The sequence below is a fragment of the Macaca nemestrina genome, chromosome 2 (assembly GCF_043159975.1).
Source record: "Macaca nemestrina isolate mMacNem1 chromosome 2, mMacNem.hap1, whole genome shotgun sequence".
NCBI lineage: Eukaryota > Metazoa > Chordata > Mammalia > Primates > Cercopithecidae > Macaca > Macaca nemestrina.
The window spans coordinates 172,488,309-172,503,914 of record NC_092126.1 but is presented as its reverse complement, the minus strand read 5'-3'; the positions used below and the strand labels follow the sequence as shown (position 1 = coordinate 172,503,914).

The window sequence follows — 15,606 nt, the reverse complement described above, 5'->3', positions numbered from 1 at the left end:
ATAAAGTGTGAGTCCTCACTAATACTGGTTAACCTTTACCTCTTCATAGCTTATGTTGATTGTGGTAGCCTCTGAACCCCTGTCATTTCTGTAGTCTGTATTATAAGTCTTCAGTGTGTGATCTACAATTTCAAAAATCTCTAAGCAAATCAAGTTTTTCCTAACCCATTTTGCACTCAAATCTGAGCTGAACTACTGATTCTCACAGTGTTATTTATAATCATTTTTCTCACTTAATATGAACATTCAGTTTCCCACTGCAGATATATTTATGTGCTTGATCATAGGGTTCTGTACTATATCCTCCTGGAGGTGCTTTATAAATGCATGGACTATATACCTGTAACTTTTGTAAAATCAGAAAAACTCTGAATTCCAAAACACATCTGGTCCTAAGAGTTTCAGAAGAGAGACTGTAGACTTGTAGTGATTTAGCCATTTAATCATATTAGGTCAACAGGTAGTTACATGTCTACAGTGTGCTGGGTACTGAAACAGGGGGTTCTTTGATCCCCTTTCAAGGACATACAGCAGGGTTGTGGCTTGCCTGTTCCATCACCACTGCTGCTCAAATCACTGAGGTTTGCGGGGAGCGGGTGTGGGGTGAGCATGCAGACGGACAGGTGCAAGAGCCCAAGTGGGCATGTGTTACAGTGTGTCCTTTTAGCCCTGCTGTCTGCAGACGGCTTGAGTGTTAACCAGCTCACTGGACCCTCTGCCTTTCTGCAAGGGCAGAAGGCCAGTGTGACAACTTTCTGTATCCTGAACTCTTGTCCAGTGTCCTGGTAGAATTGGGTCACACACGGACTCAGTGGATCAGTGTGGACTTGAAGGATGAATGCAGGATTTCATTGAGTGGTGGAGGTGGCTATCAGTGGGATGGATGGGGAGCTGGCAGCAGGGATGGAGTGGGAAGATGATCTTCCCCTGGAGCCTGGCCATCCAGTGGCCAAACTCCTCTTCCACCATCCCCAGCCAAACTCCTCTCAGTGTTCAGGTGTTGCTCCTCTTCTCTATTTCTCTGCCACATTGTTCCACCATCCGACTGCTTGTCCCTTCCTCTCCTTGACTGCTGGTCTGCTTCTGGAGCCTGGGGTTCAGGTTTATATGGGTACAATAGTGGGCATGGTGGGCCAAAATGCAACTTTTGGGGCATGAAAACAGGAATGCCTGTCCTCATTTAGGGCCGCTGGTCTCCAGGCTTGAGAGTGGGACCTTTGCCAAGCAACCACCCTCTTCTACCCAGTTTCTTCTGTTTGTATCAGTACCATGGGACATAAAGACAAGTAAAAGCATAGAAAGGCTTCCCACTTGTGTTCAAATTGCCTCACTTTGTTGTTTAACCATTTGAATGACAAGCCACATGAAACAAGATTATAAATTCCTGGAGGACAGGGGCCTATACATTCTTTTACAAGTAGATCCTACTTATGATGAGATTATTTCAGAAGATCAGATTATTAATTTTCAGTCCATTCACCTCTGTAGAGCTCAGTTCTCATAGACACAGAACAATTCTCATCAGATTTCAAACTAGATACTGGAAACATGATGACATTTCTCGTTGTCTTTTAACTAACTTCCTGGGACTGAGGGAAGAGCTGCTTCTGCTTCAGTAAAACCCTCTGATGGCTCCCAAGGAGGTATCCCTAGGTATTACCAATTCCAGCCAGCGTCACCCAGAGGGTGGGGCCATTCCAATTTGTTCAGGGAGTAGGTAAAATGATAAGTATTTAACTGTTAAGTATTTTTTGCATTGGTATTTTTAAAAAATTTATTTCCTCTACTATTTTTCCAAAAGTCTACATTTAGTTATTTGTTACAATGAAAATGCTCCTATCTTAACAGAGTGACTCCTTTCACTATCAGGTCAAGGAATGTCATCTTGCAATGACATTTACCAATTCCACACTAAGTAGATGGCCTGTTATTTGTAGTTATTAGCATGTTTTGAGGGCCAATAGAAAATACCCAAACTCTATTTGGCCATATGAATTATGTGTACATGAAGAGAAAATAGTTTTCACTGTTCTTGCCTCATGGAGTAGCATCTAAGTCAGTATCACTATGTGAAAATGAAATAGTGATGCTGTAGGGTGAATTGAAGACATAAGAAAAATCTTTGACTCATTTTATTAGTCATGCAACCTACCTTCACTGGAAGGATTCTCCAGCTTTTGTATCATCTGCTTCACTTTCCTTTTAAAGTCACTGGTGCTGTGAGCCTTCATCCTAATCACTGATGCACCTGGCTCTCCTGAAGTCATAAGCTGGATTCTAGCTCAAGCTGCCTCTGTGCAGGTCACTTAAAACTTTAGTGTTTCTGTTGGGGGGAAATGCCAAATTGAGACTACAGTTACTTCTCTAATTCAAATAAAACTGCATTCTTTGGGTTTTATATTTATAAAATTGGTGTTCCTGAAAGTTAATATTAACTTTCCATAGCAGACAGTTAATCTTTGTATTTTACCTTCTTAACCATTATTAGGTTATTTTCCTTCGGAAGGACAAACTATATATGTTACCTTTATTTTCTTTTTTTTTCTTCTGGGAATATGTTGAAAAATATTCAATTAATTAAGATCCCAAGAAAAATACATGTATTAACTAAATATGTTCAAGAGATAACTTAGAAGGCTTATAGAAAGTAACCATTAGGTAAATGGATAGAGACCCTTTTGTATTTCATTTTCTACATTTCTTTTACACCCTCAATAGGAAAAATAGATTGTTGGTAAGGGCAGTTATTTCTGTATTGTCTTATCTTTCGATAAGAAGGAATATAAGGGAACTGGCATTCTTCACTTAGTATATAGCCTATTGTTTTAGGATCTAAAATACATTCAGTATTGAAGATTTTGGGAGGCCTTTTCTGTTTTGATTTTTACTTTCATTTTTGCAAAGAATGGCATAAATTATTAACTACATGAAAAATCTTAACAGAGTGTCTTTTTCCAGTTCTGTGAGTGAAGGGTCAGCAGTCAGCTTTGAAATTACTTATTTCAAAAAGACATAAAAATTAAGTTTTTAAAAAGAACTTAGTTAATATATGAAATAAGGTGGCATTTTTAAGGAAGCCCACATTTATCTATACCCTTTTTTATTCATTATTTTAAAATATATATCTAATTTTTCTCTAATTGATATTTATTATACATGTAGATAAGGAAGACATGAAAGCAAGAAGGAACTTAGATACTAGATTAAATATGAGATTTGGGAAGGCCCATATTAATGATCTCTAGAGAGGAATTCAATTTTGGTTGTTATTTTGGCATGTAAAATTTTGATCATTACAACATCTAGGCAGTAATGGAATGATTTTTGGCATAGCTTCTCTGAGAACACATCTTTTAAGATATGTGTTTTTTAAGATACTATGTAGTAGTAAGATGATAGGTAATATTTCTGTACTTGTTGGCTTTGTGGCAATAGTGTGCTTGATACAGAAAAGGCAGCTACCATCTTTGAGGGTGTTTGGGTGTGTAGATTAAACTGAGGTTTACCTTATGGGAAAATTTGGAGATAAAATGGTATGAGTGGGTAATTAGGTACTGCATTAGAGCATCTCATTGAAGAGCAGAAATGCCCCTTGTGAAAATGACAGCCTGGTTTTCTGGTGTTAAAATGTGTAGGCATTTATTAGTTATGGAAAACTGCATTTGTACCCCATAAATGGTTAGGATTTACAATTAAGAACATCTTGGAATTATATTTGGGTATCATTTGCCTGCAAATAATTCATCACCTTTACCATCTATCTGCTTTAATTAGATACTTTGCTTTGCATATATATTACAATTTAGGTAAAGTATCATTTTCTTGTGTATTTTAATATGAGAATTAAACAAGACCATAAACCAAGATAAGAAATTTCATTAAAATGTGTCATATCAAATTTCGCTTTGAAAAATTAAAACCTAGAATGTATACTCAGTAGAAGTAATGAAATGTATTTACCAGTGATAACAAGAAACACTGCCTGTCTTTTGGTGAAGACAGCATTTTCAGCAAAAAAGCTGCTATAACTCTGGTGACTTGAGAAAAATTCAGTGCTACCTTGTGGGATAAAATATCCAATATTCTTCTATCTTGCAAATAAACCTCATGATAGTAGCCTATATTTGAAAACTTTGCCATGAGGACTTTCTATAGTCATTTCTTCTTTAACTGACTCATTGTAATATTATAAATTAGGGGATAAGACATTGCATTTTGAGGTACTGCACTATATCACTGTGAATATAAACAAACACTCAAAAAGAGAGGGGAAATACCCTCCTAATAAATTTTTAAGGCATTATCCTACAACAAATGACCACTGTGTGTTCAGCCCTGGGCTGGGGCAGAATGGGAAACTCTCAGAGTCTCATTACTGCTTGAGAAAAGCCTTGCCTTTGTTTTCCTCTGATTGAGGCTGGAGCTCAAGCAGGAGGTGAAGTAACTTAGACTCGTACAGATGAAGATAAACCAGAGCATGTGGCAAAGCTCACCAGTCTTGAGCATCACTAGTCTTTCCCCTCACTTATCTGCCATCTGCCCTCTCAAATGTTCATTGTCTTCCCGCTTTTTAGCCCCCTTCTGCAAACAGATTAAGAGACTGGATGTACTCAAGATGAGAAGTTTTATGTGATGGTTTAAGGCACAGACTTTGGAGTTACATAAAGATGAATTTGAATCTTAGCTGTACGTACTTGGAACCATTGCTCAATCATTCTAAGCCTCAGTTGCTCCATCTGTGATATGGGGACAATGATATTGCCTCAAGGGCATAGTGTAAGACTATGAGTATAACCAAAGCATCTTAAACAGTACTTATCTTGCTATAAGTCTTGGCTGTAATAAAACTTGTTTATATTATACTTTCAGGAAAATGTAATTATATTGATATGTTAAATCTCTGAGACATTTTCAATTGAAGCTTTTAGCCTGAGATTGTATAGTAAAAAATTAAAGAGGAGTATTAGCTAATGGATAAGGCAGGTAGTAGGGGAAGAATCTTTTGTCAGTCCTTATAAGTTGTAATTGTAGTTTTTCCTAAGCTGAGCCTAATTTTGTCTATTTTAATCATGTTGCCATTATTGAGCCAACTTCCATGTTCCCTTGCCTTCTTTCTTTAATGCTAGAACCTCTCCTTCAGTCTAAGTCCCAAGGATCTAGAACCTCTTTTCACAGCATTCACTCCCTTCCCATGAACCATCTCAGACCTATGTCTGCCCTGTTCTTTGCAAGTGGTAATTCAGACCTCAAGATTTCTAGTCCAGCTGGCACAGGCAGGTTTCTCTACATAATCTAGCACCCAAGATATCTGTGGGGACCTCTGACTAAAAGTGGGAGTCAGTTTCTGTGTGTTGATAGTTTTTCAATAAGTGTTTTCTGAGCACCTGCTTTGATAGCAGCATGTGTGGTTTGGGAGAAATCTGTCATTCTCTTAGAGGGTTAACAGTAGAGGATTTATGGGATGGAATACATGGACAGAAGACATTGGGATAGAGGAAGTATAAGCAAATAAATCTCAAGTCTTGGGGAGTAAGATCCGGGCAGACTTTACACATTTAACTCATATAATATGTGGTGGCAGTCTGCATTGATCACAACTGATTGTAGATACTAGAGAACAAAGAATCAACTTAAAAAATAACAAAGACAGAATTTCAAATGTAAAAGAAAAAAGTTGATTAATAATACTACAGCAACCCCGTTGACATTCACAGAGAATACTTCATAGAATTTTGAGAAACCTACATTACTAAATACCCCTATCTTTTATAAAACTCATATATAAGATTTGAGAATAAAAAACACCTTGAGAGGTGGATATAGCTAAATGATTAGCCTCATATTGAAAGCCTTCCAGGTCTTGATTCTAATTTATGTCTCAACAAAATTACAAATTACTACCTATCATAAACCTTTTAAGCTTACTCATGAATGAGTCAGCTTTAACATTAACCAGCAATGTTGAATCTGTGAATACTAAGGGTCTGCTAAATTATTAAGACATTCATGTGACTAGCATACCCATGTGTGTAATTATCTTGGAGAACAGTAACAATTATGTATCTCATTAAACAACTGCCTAATTAATGTTGTTGTAAATTTTGCCTGATTAGGATACAATCTTTATAGTTGCTGATCCTGAAACATGGTCGACCTCTCTCATAACTATTTTAAAAAGTAAAAGGGAAATCAACCTTTGGTTCACAGTTTTAATAATATTATATTAATTCTTTTAGAGAGGTACTTCATAGATACGAGTGTAATATCCTATATGCCTTGAAGAATCCGTATTTTGTGAATCATATATGGTGACCAGTTGTTTATGTGCTGCTCCTTTAGTGTGGAGAAATCATCTCTCTAGAAACTCAGTCATCCAAATAAGCAATTGGATACTTTTTAACAGAAAAACTTCTACATCAGGGACAGTCTGTTATAAAGTATTTATTAAGAATTTAATATGTACTTTTATCATAGCAGATTCCAGACTATGTCAATGACTTCTCAGTTTACTAAATCTCCCTACCCGTGTTTCTCTAAAACGAAGTAATTATAATAAAATGACAAGTTAGAGGGTTTTTTTGGTTTTTTTGTTTGTTTGTTTTTGTTTTTTTTGAGACGGAGTCTTGCTCTGTTGCCCAGGCTGGAGTGCAGTGGCCGGATCTCAGCTCACTGCAAGCTCCGCCTCCCGGGTTTATGCCATTCTCCTGCCTCAGCCTCCCGAGTAGCTGGGACTACAGGCGCCCGCCACCTCGCCCGGCTAGTTTTTTGTATTTTTTTAGTAGAGACGGGGTTTCACCATGTTAGCCAGGATGGTCTCGATCTCCTGACCTCGTGATCCGCCCGTCTCGGCCTCCCAAAGTGCTGGGATTACAGGCTTGAGCCACCGCGCCCGGCCAAGTTAAGAGTTTTTTTAAAAAAAACTTTGAGTTGGAGTTTACATAATACCATGCCATATTTTAAGTGTACATTTTGATAAGCTTTGGCAAATGTATACATGGGTGTAACCATTGTCCAAGCAAGAACTTTTCCATCACCTGAAAAATTTCTCATGTATACCCTCCACCATCATCATTATCATCACTACCACCACCGTCATCCCACACACCTCCTATCTCTGGCAACCACCGATGGGATTTCTATCTCAATATATTAGTTATGCCATTTTTAAAGAACCTCACATGAATGGAATCCCAGTGTGTTCTTTTGCATCTAGTTTCTTTAGCTCAGTATAATGTTTTTAAGATTCACCCATCTTATTGCATGAATAAACTTTCTTTTTTGCTGAGAAGTGTTCCATTTTAAGAGTATACCATAATTTTTTATATTCATTCACCTGTTGAGGACCATTTTGGTTTAAAGTTTTGGGATGTTGTGAAGAAAAAAAAAACTTTTTTCCTTTTTTTGTAATATATTTGTGTGGTTTTAGTATCCAGGTGATGTTAATTTCATAAAAGGAGTTCCAGAGTATTCTCTTTTTCTCCATTTGCTGAAATAATTTTTAAGAGCAGTGTTATTCCTTCTTTAAGATGTTTGGTAAAATTTACTAGTGAAATCATCTGGGCCTGGAGTTTCTTTGTTTAAGGATTTTAATTGTGCCTTTCAGTATATTTGTTTCATCTAGGTTGTCGAAATTAATTAGCATCAAATTTTTCATAATACACTTTTTTATCCTTTTAATTTATATGGGATCAGCAGTAATGTCACCTTTTTCGTTTTGATATTGATTTGTGTTTTCTCTGTTTTTCTTGCTGGGGTTTTCCCATTTTATTAATATTTTCAAAGACACAGCTTTTGGTTTTATTCTTTCCAACATTTGTGTGTTTGTTTTGCTTGTTTATTGATTTTTCACTTTTTTTCTATTTCCTTTGGATTTAATTTGTTCTTCTTTTTTCAGTTTCTTAAGTTTATATCATTAATTTGAGACCTTTCTTCTTTTCTAATACAAGCATTTAAAATATAAAGTTTCCTTTGAGCACTTCTTTGTTTGAAATTATGCAAACTTGAGTTTTTTAAGATACTATTATTCAGGAAAATATTTTCTATTTTCTCTTTTATTTCTTGGCTCAATGAAGTATATTTATTTTACAAACATTTTGTAATTTTCAAATGTTTAAATTATTGATTTTTCATTAATTCTTTTATGGTTAGAAAATATATCTGTTTGACTTCAACCTTTTAAGTATATTGAGACTTCTTTTAAAACCCAGTGTATGGTCTGTCTTAGTGAATGTTCTATGTGTACTGAAAATAATGTATATTATCCTGTTGTTGGATGTGGTAGTCTATGTCACTTAAGTTGGTTGATAGTGTTGTTCAGGTCTTATAAATATGTACTGATTTTCCTTTTTCATTTCTATAGTAACTAAGATGGGAATGTTATTTTCTACTACATTTGTGAATATATCCATTTCTCCTTTCAGTTCTGTCGGTTATTCATATATTTTTGTAGTTCTCTTATTGGATATGTACACATTTAGGATTGTTATGTCTTCTTGATGAACTGATCCTTTTATCATTTATGAAAGATCCTTTTTTATTTCTGGTCATTTTCTTTGTTCTCAAGTTACTTTACTTTGATATTACTATAGCTACTCTGGTTGTCAAACTTTTTTTTTTATGATTTGTGTATAGTGTGTGTTTTTCTATCCCTTTGCTTTTAACCAGTCTATGTCTTACATATTTACAATAATTTTCATATTGGTCACATGTAGTTGGGTAAATAGCCTTGTTACCAATCTGAAAATCCTTACCTTAAATTACTATGTTTATGTTTATTGCCATTATTACTTATTTATTGCTGTGGTTGGACTTAAGTCCATCATCTTATTATTTGTCTTCTGCTTGTCCCATTGGATCTTTGTCCTTTTTTTCACTTTTCCTTCTTTTTTTTTGGAGACAGAGTCTCACTCTGTCTCCCAGGCTGGACTGCAGTGGCACGATCTGGGCTCACTGCAAGCTCCGCCCCCCAGGTTCACGCCATTCTCCTGCCTCAGCCTCCCGTGTAGCTGGGACTACAGGCACCCGCCAGCACACCCAGCTAATTTCTTGTATTTTTAGTAGAGATGGAGTTTCACCGTGTTAGCCAGGATGGTCTCGATCTCCTGACTTTGTGATCCACCTGCCTCGGCCTCCCAAAGTGCTGGGATTACAGGCATGAGCCACTGCGCCTGGCCTTTTTCTGCGTTCTTTTAAATTAGCTGAGGGATTTAGTATTTTTAGTATTTTTTAATTTAAAGCCTTATTTAGTCTATTGAATTATTAGCTGTACCACTTTGTTTTTACTGTTATCATGATTTATCTAGAGTTTAGCATACACATTGTTAACTTATCTCTACCTTAATATTACATAATACTACTTCATATATATTAGATGAATTTTAATATACATTTCAATTTCTTTCCTTCTTTACTTATCATCTTATGCATTTTATTTCTCCCTGTGTTATAAACCTGACAATACATTATTACTATTTTTGTTTTAAACCATAATGTGTCTTTTTTTTTTAAAACTACAAACTGATAAAGTTATGTTCGAAGTCCATTTTCTTCAACCTGAATAACTTTTCCATAACATTTCTTATGGTACAGATCTACTGATAAAACAATTTTTTCTTTATTTCACAATTTTTTTTTTTTTTTTGGAAACGAAGTTTCATTCTTGTTTCCCAGGCTGGAGTGCAATGGTGTGGTCTCAGTTCACTGCAACCTCTGCCTCCCAGGTTCAAGTGATTCTCTGACCTTAGCCTCTCAAGTAGCTGGGATTACAGGCGCCTGCCACCACACCTGGCTAATTTTTTTGTATTTTTATTGGAGACGGAGTTTTACCATGTTGGCCAGGCTAGTCTCAAACTCCTGATCTGAGGTGATCTGCCCACCTCAGCCTCCCAAAGTGCTAGGATTACAGACATGAGCCACAATGCCCAGCCTATTTTTGAATATTTTGTGGGATATAGAATTCTAGTTTTTTAATTTTTTTTCATTTAGCACTTTAAAATCATAGTTTTATTGTCTTCTGTACTCTTTCTTTTTCCTAGTGAGAAGCCAGTGATAATGCTTTATTTCTCTAATTGGACTATGTCTTGTTTTTCCCTCTAGCTACATCTTTGATTTTCTCTTTATTGTTAGTTTTTAGCAATTAGATTTTGAAAGGTGTTAGAGTGGCTTTCTTTATGTTTACCATTTTTGGGGTTCATTGAGCTTCATAGAACTGTAGGTTTATATATTTCATAAAATTTGAAAAATTTTGGTAGTTCTTTGAATATTGTAGTTTTCCCTTCCTTCTGTGATTCCACAAATGGTAGATTTTTTTATATTATCTCACAGATTACTAAGGCTGTATTCAATATTTTCAGCCTTTTTTGCCCTCTGTTCTTTTCTGTTGATAGTTTCTGCCTGAAGTACAGTGATTTTTTTCTTCTGCAGTGTCTACTCTGCAACTAAGGCGATCCAGTGACTTTTTCCATTTCAAACATTGTATTTTTTTCCAGCTCTAAAGTTCTTTTTGGTTATTTTTTATAGTTATCAACTCTCATGTTTTGTTCATGTTTTCCTTTATAGCCTTAAACATATTTATAATAGCCATTTTAAAGTTTTTGTCTGCTAATTCCATCATATGTCATGTTATGCTTTGAAAACTCATGTTGAAATTTAATTGCCATTGTAATACTGTTGATCTAATCACCTTCTACCTTCATTAATAGATTAATACCATTATCTTTGAAGTGGGTTAGTTATCTCGAGACTGCAGCCCCACTTTTCTCTCTGCATTGTGTGCTTGCTTGGCCTTCTGCTTTCCACTGTAGATTGATGTAACATGAAGGCCTTTGCCAGATGCTAGCACCTTGATATTGAACTTCCCAGCCTTCATGAGCCAAATAAACTTCTATTGTTTATAAATTACCCAGTCTGTGGCATTCTGTTATAGCAACACAAAACAGACTAAGACATGTTATTTCTGGTTTAGTTTCTATATACTTATTTTTTCTCACTTTTTTGTTTTATCATGGTCAGTACATTTCAATTGGATGCTGGACACTATGAATGTTGTGTTTTCATTTGTTTGAATTTTGCTCTTATTTCTTAATAAGAATTCAGTTATTTCTGGAAATCAGTTAATTTACTTCAAGATCAACCTGATCTTCTGGAAGCTTGTTTTTAAGTTTTGTTAGGATGGTTCTAGAATAACCTATCTTCTAGAGCTGCTTTAGCATTCTAAGGGGTGAACCTGGGTCTCTGCTGGATGTCTCACAAGTTCAGTGAGGATGTTCTACTTCAGCTGGTTGGATCATAAGTGTCACTCAACTCTAATTAAGTTCTGTAATTGTTAAGATAACAGATCCCTAGCAAATTTTTTTTCTCCAACAGTTATTCTTTGCTCTGTGGATGCCCAGCCTAGTATCCTGCCAGGGAACTCTCATGCAGATTTCTGGAACTTTTTCTGTGTGTGTCTTTCTCTTCTTCAGGACCCTGTTCCACAGATTTCAGTCACTTCAACTTTCCTGAATGCCAAACTCCGTCTCCGCAGTTCAGCAAGATCCTGTACTTTTCTTGATTTTTTCTCTTCTTATGCCACCAAAAAAAAAAAAAAAAAAAAAGTTATCAAAAGATAACACATGTGCGTGTGTGTGTGGATATTTTGTGTGTATGTATTTTTCCATTATCTGGGATCCCAGTCCTATACAACTCAGTTGTCCAGTGTCTGGGAAAACTGTTGTTTTGTGTATTTTGTCCAATTTTCTATTAGTTTATGACAGGAAGATTAGTCTGGTATTAGTTCTCCATCATGACTGGAAGCAGAAGTAAAAATGTATCACTTGTCAGTATGAGGAAGAAGCATTAGGACAAGATATATCAATCAAATGAAACTTTCACAATGCCTTGTGGAGTTATAAGCAGAAGAGAGGGAAAATGCCATCAGATAGATACAGAGCACATTGTAGAAAATAAACCTAAGGAAGAAGTAGGAAGGTCATGGAAGAAAGACTCAGCAGAGAAAATCACTGGGTTTTCCATGATCCAGTAATTCCAGAAATCTCTTTGTTTAGGGTTGAATGAAAAATAATTTCAACAAGAATCCTAGGTATTAATCTAAAGTTCTGGTGGGTGGGTAAAAAAAAGAGACACAATTCCCTGGTCGACAGTAGAATTGGGAGACTAACAGAAGCACAAATAGAAGTGAACTAAACAGGAAAGGGTAATTATAAAATATTGTATTATTACTTGGATTCAGAGTTTCTTGACAGGCATAGGAGAGCAGTATATAGTAATTTGTTCCTTTTTTCTAAGGCACGACACAAGAATTCAGGCAGAATCAAAGTAATTAAGTAACATATTCATTATGCATTCTTCATATACTCGGTACTCCATAAAAAACAGTGAATGCACATTAAAATATTTAATTATGTCTAGTATGCAGTGAGTGGCAGTGGGAAATTACCCAAGGATGTGACAGGGAAGCTGGGAAACTGCTTGAATTGGGAAGGCAGCAGTGGAAAATAGACCAGTTACACGTGAGGTGTGACAGAGGGTGCTTAGTGTATCTTTATCACAGCCTTAGGAACTGAAGGAAGATGGATGGTCCTTCAACAGGAAGGTGGTGAGTTTGAAGTATCTTGTCAAGGTGACGTTTTCAGAGGTAAGTTAGGGGCCGTTAAAAATTTAGGAAGTTGACGTTTTAAAAGATATTATTGTTTCATTTCATTTTTAAGATAGGAGAAGCTCGAACATGCTTGTATGCCAGGAGGAAAGAATCAGTGACAAGAAAAGTAAGAGAGTTGCAAGACAAGGAAATGATATGGAAGTTCTTGAAGGTGTGGGAATGATTTGCTGAAGTGGGGAGAAGAGCCAAAAAAGAGTGAATTGGAGGCATAAGATGAGTCATTTTTGTGAACATCGAGGTCCTTTAAGATGATGGCCCGAACAGAATGGAGAAGAGAGTAACCTAGATGCCGAAGTCCTTGGTGGGAAAGCTGTTGTGACTATAAGGTGGTAGCTAGAAGGAGTTCTGCTCTCTCTAGGTTTCAGAAAATCCTGGAAGAGGTAGATATCAGTTGGTGATAGCAGTTAGAGGTAACGGGTTAGGGAAAAGTTTGAGAAGGTAGGAGTTTTAAAAGTAGTATTGTTTAAGGTTTACAAATTGCAGTGAGTTAGGGTAAAAGAGAAGTATGGTTCTAAGGAAGGAAGTACAGAGCTTTGGGGGATGAAATTATGAAAGAAAATAGAAGATTAAAGAGACTTAAATTCGGCATCAGGGACAATGGTTCCAAATGGAACTGTAGTTTGAAGGTTTTTTACTGCCAGAGCCAAGAGAGTGTTTAGGGTTATTTTATGTCCTGTGACAATAGCAACTTGAAATCTTAGTTCTGTCACCGCTGAGTATAAGCCTTAACAACTCTGAAAGCTCTACTGGTAGGATTTTAAGTATTATCTATATGGAAACAGGATGAAATATAATACATATGAAAGAGGAGAGGCTCTGGTTTATTTGTTGGATCAGAGAAGGTAAAATGTTTACTAAGATAACAAATAAGATTCCAGATTCCAGATAGCCAACTATATGCAGCAAGGAGGAACATCTGCTGCTGAGAGACAAGGACATTGGGAAGACTAGCACACTCTAGAAAATCTTCAGAGGGAAGGAATTGAGAGTGGATGGAGGGAGGACGCTGGGACTGGGCTGAAGCAGGAGGAAGTTGGGAACTCTGGCCAGGGTGGCTGAGCACCAGAACTTTTTCCTAACCCCGAGTGACTCCTGGTGAAGGGGTGAGCTGAACAGTTGAGGAGTGAGCCTTGGACCTCTGGGATCCTAGCAGGAGGAGACCCACAACCTCCACAGACACTTGAGCTGCTTAAAGAGGTGGCGGGGCAGCACTCCAGCCTGTGTGGAAACCAGAGGGTTTGGTGTGAGAATAGCTACAGTGGAGTATGGCCAAGGGTGCCCATCTCCCAAGGCTTGCCATGCTCCTCTAGGAGACTTTAGCCTTTGGGTGACTGTCGGATCTGGACAGAGCAGGGCAGTCTTGCCCTTGGGATGGGGCTAGTCTGATCTGAATGCTCCCCTCTCTTCTGGCCTCTCCCAGTCTGGCTGTGCATGCCTGCCGCACAACTTTGAATACCCAACCAGGGTGCTTCCTGGAGGACTGCATCATAGCTCCTTCACCAGCAGACTGTGCCCAGCTGTTGGAGAACTCCAGCAGACTGCCCTCCACTGACATGCACCGGCCCACCCACAGCCTCCCTGCACCACTTTGCCGGGACACACCCATGCCCCCGTGACTCCCCTACTTCCTTGCCAGTGCATGCACATGGGCAGACCTCGCCTCCCCCACTGGCACACGTGGGACAACAAAAAAAGAAAACTGCAGGCAATATCCTTGATGAACATAGATGCAAAAATCCTCAACAAAATACCAGCAAACAAAATCCAGCAGGAAATCAAAAAACTAATCCACCACAACCTATTAGGCTTTATTCCTGGGATGCAAGGTTGGTTCAATATAATGGAACTCAGTAAATGTGATTCATCACATAAAACAGAACTAAAAACAAAACCATATGATCACCCCAATGGATGCAAGAAAGACTTTTGATGAAAATCAACATCCCTTCATGTTAAAAACCCTCAACAAACTAAGCATTGAAGGAACGTCCTTCAAAATATTATAATAAAAGCCATCTATAACAATTATAACTCACAGCCAACATCATACTGAACAGGCAAAGGCTGGAAGCATTCCCCTTGAGAACTGGTACAAAACAAGGATACTCAGTCTCACCACTCCTATTCAACATAGTACTGGAAGGCCTGGCCAGAATAATCAGGCAAGATAAAGAAATAAAAGGCATCCAAATAGAGAGGAAGTCAAACCATCTGTTTGCAGATGATATGCTTCTTTGCCTAAAAACTAGATAGCCTCTGCCCAAAGGTTCCTAGATCTGAAAAACAACTTCAGCAAAATTTCAGGTGGCAAAATCAGTGCACAAAAATCAGTAGCATTCCTTTATATCGAGAACCTACAACCTGAGTGCCAGATGAAGAACACAATCCCATTCACAATAGCCACAAAAAGAATAAAATACCTAGGAATATAGCTAACCAGGGAGGTGAAAGATCTGTATAACAAAAACTACAAAACACTGTTCAAAGAAATCAAATGACACAAACAAATGGAAAAACATTTCTTGCTTATGGATAGCAAGAATCAGTGTTGTGAAAATGGCCCTACTGCCCAAAGCAATTTACAGATTCAATGCTATTCCTAGCAAACTACCAATGACATTTCTCACAGAATTAGGAAAAAAAAAATACTTTAAAAATTCACATGTAGCTCGTCACAGTGGATCACATTTGTAGTCCCAGCACTTTGGGAAGCCAAGGTGGGTGGATCACTTGAAGTCAGGAGTTCAGGACCAGCCTGGCTAACATGGTGAAACCCCATCTTTACTAAAATTACAAAAATTAGCCAGGCCATGGTGGCACACCCTTGTAATCCCAGCTACTCAGGAGGCTGAGACACGAGAATCACTTGAACCTGGGAGGCGGAGGTTGCAGTCAGCTGAGATCATGCCTCTGTACTCCATCCTGGGTGAAAGAGCAAGACTATCTCA

At 37.4% G+C, this 15,606-nt stretch overlaps 1 protein-coding gene across 4 annotated transcripts in view; it reads left to right on the top strand.

Moving 5' to 3' along the window:
• Positions 1-15,606, top strand: part of LOC105470416 (nectin cell adhesion molecule 3) — a 129,303-nt gene that overhangs the window by 99,409 nt on the left and 14,288 nt on the right. Inside the window, exon 8 of one of the 4 annotated variants that reach the window (XM_071092454.1) lies at positions 11,463-11,624. The exons of 2 other annotated variants lie outside the window; for them this stretch is intronic. In XM_071092454.1, the coding sequence (XP_070948555.1) occupies positions 11,463-11,609 (147 nt within the window). In that variant the 3' untranslated portion in view covers positions 11,610-11,624. Of the gene's footprint in view, positions 1-11,364; positions 11,625-15,606 lie in introns of those variants that run through there. One more of the 4 variants, XM_071092455.1, reaches the window with a different exon arrangement.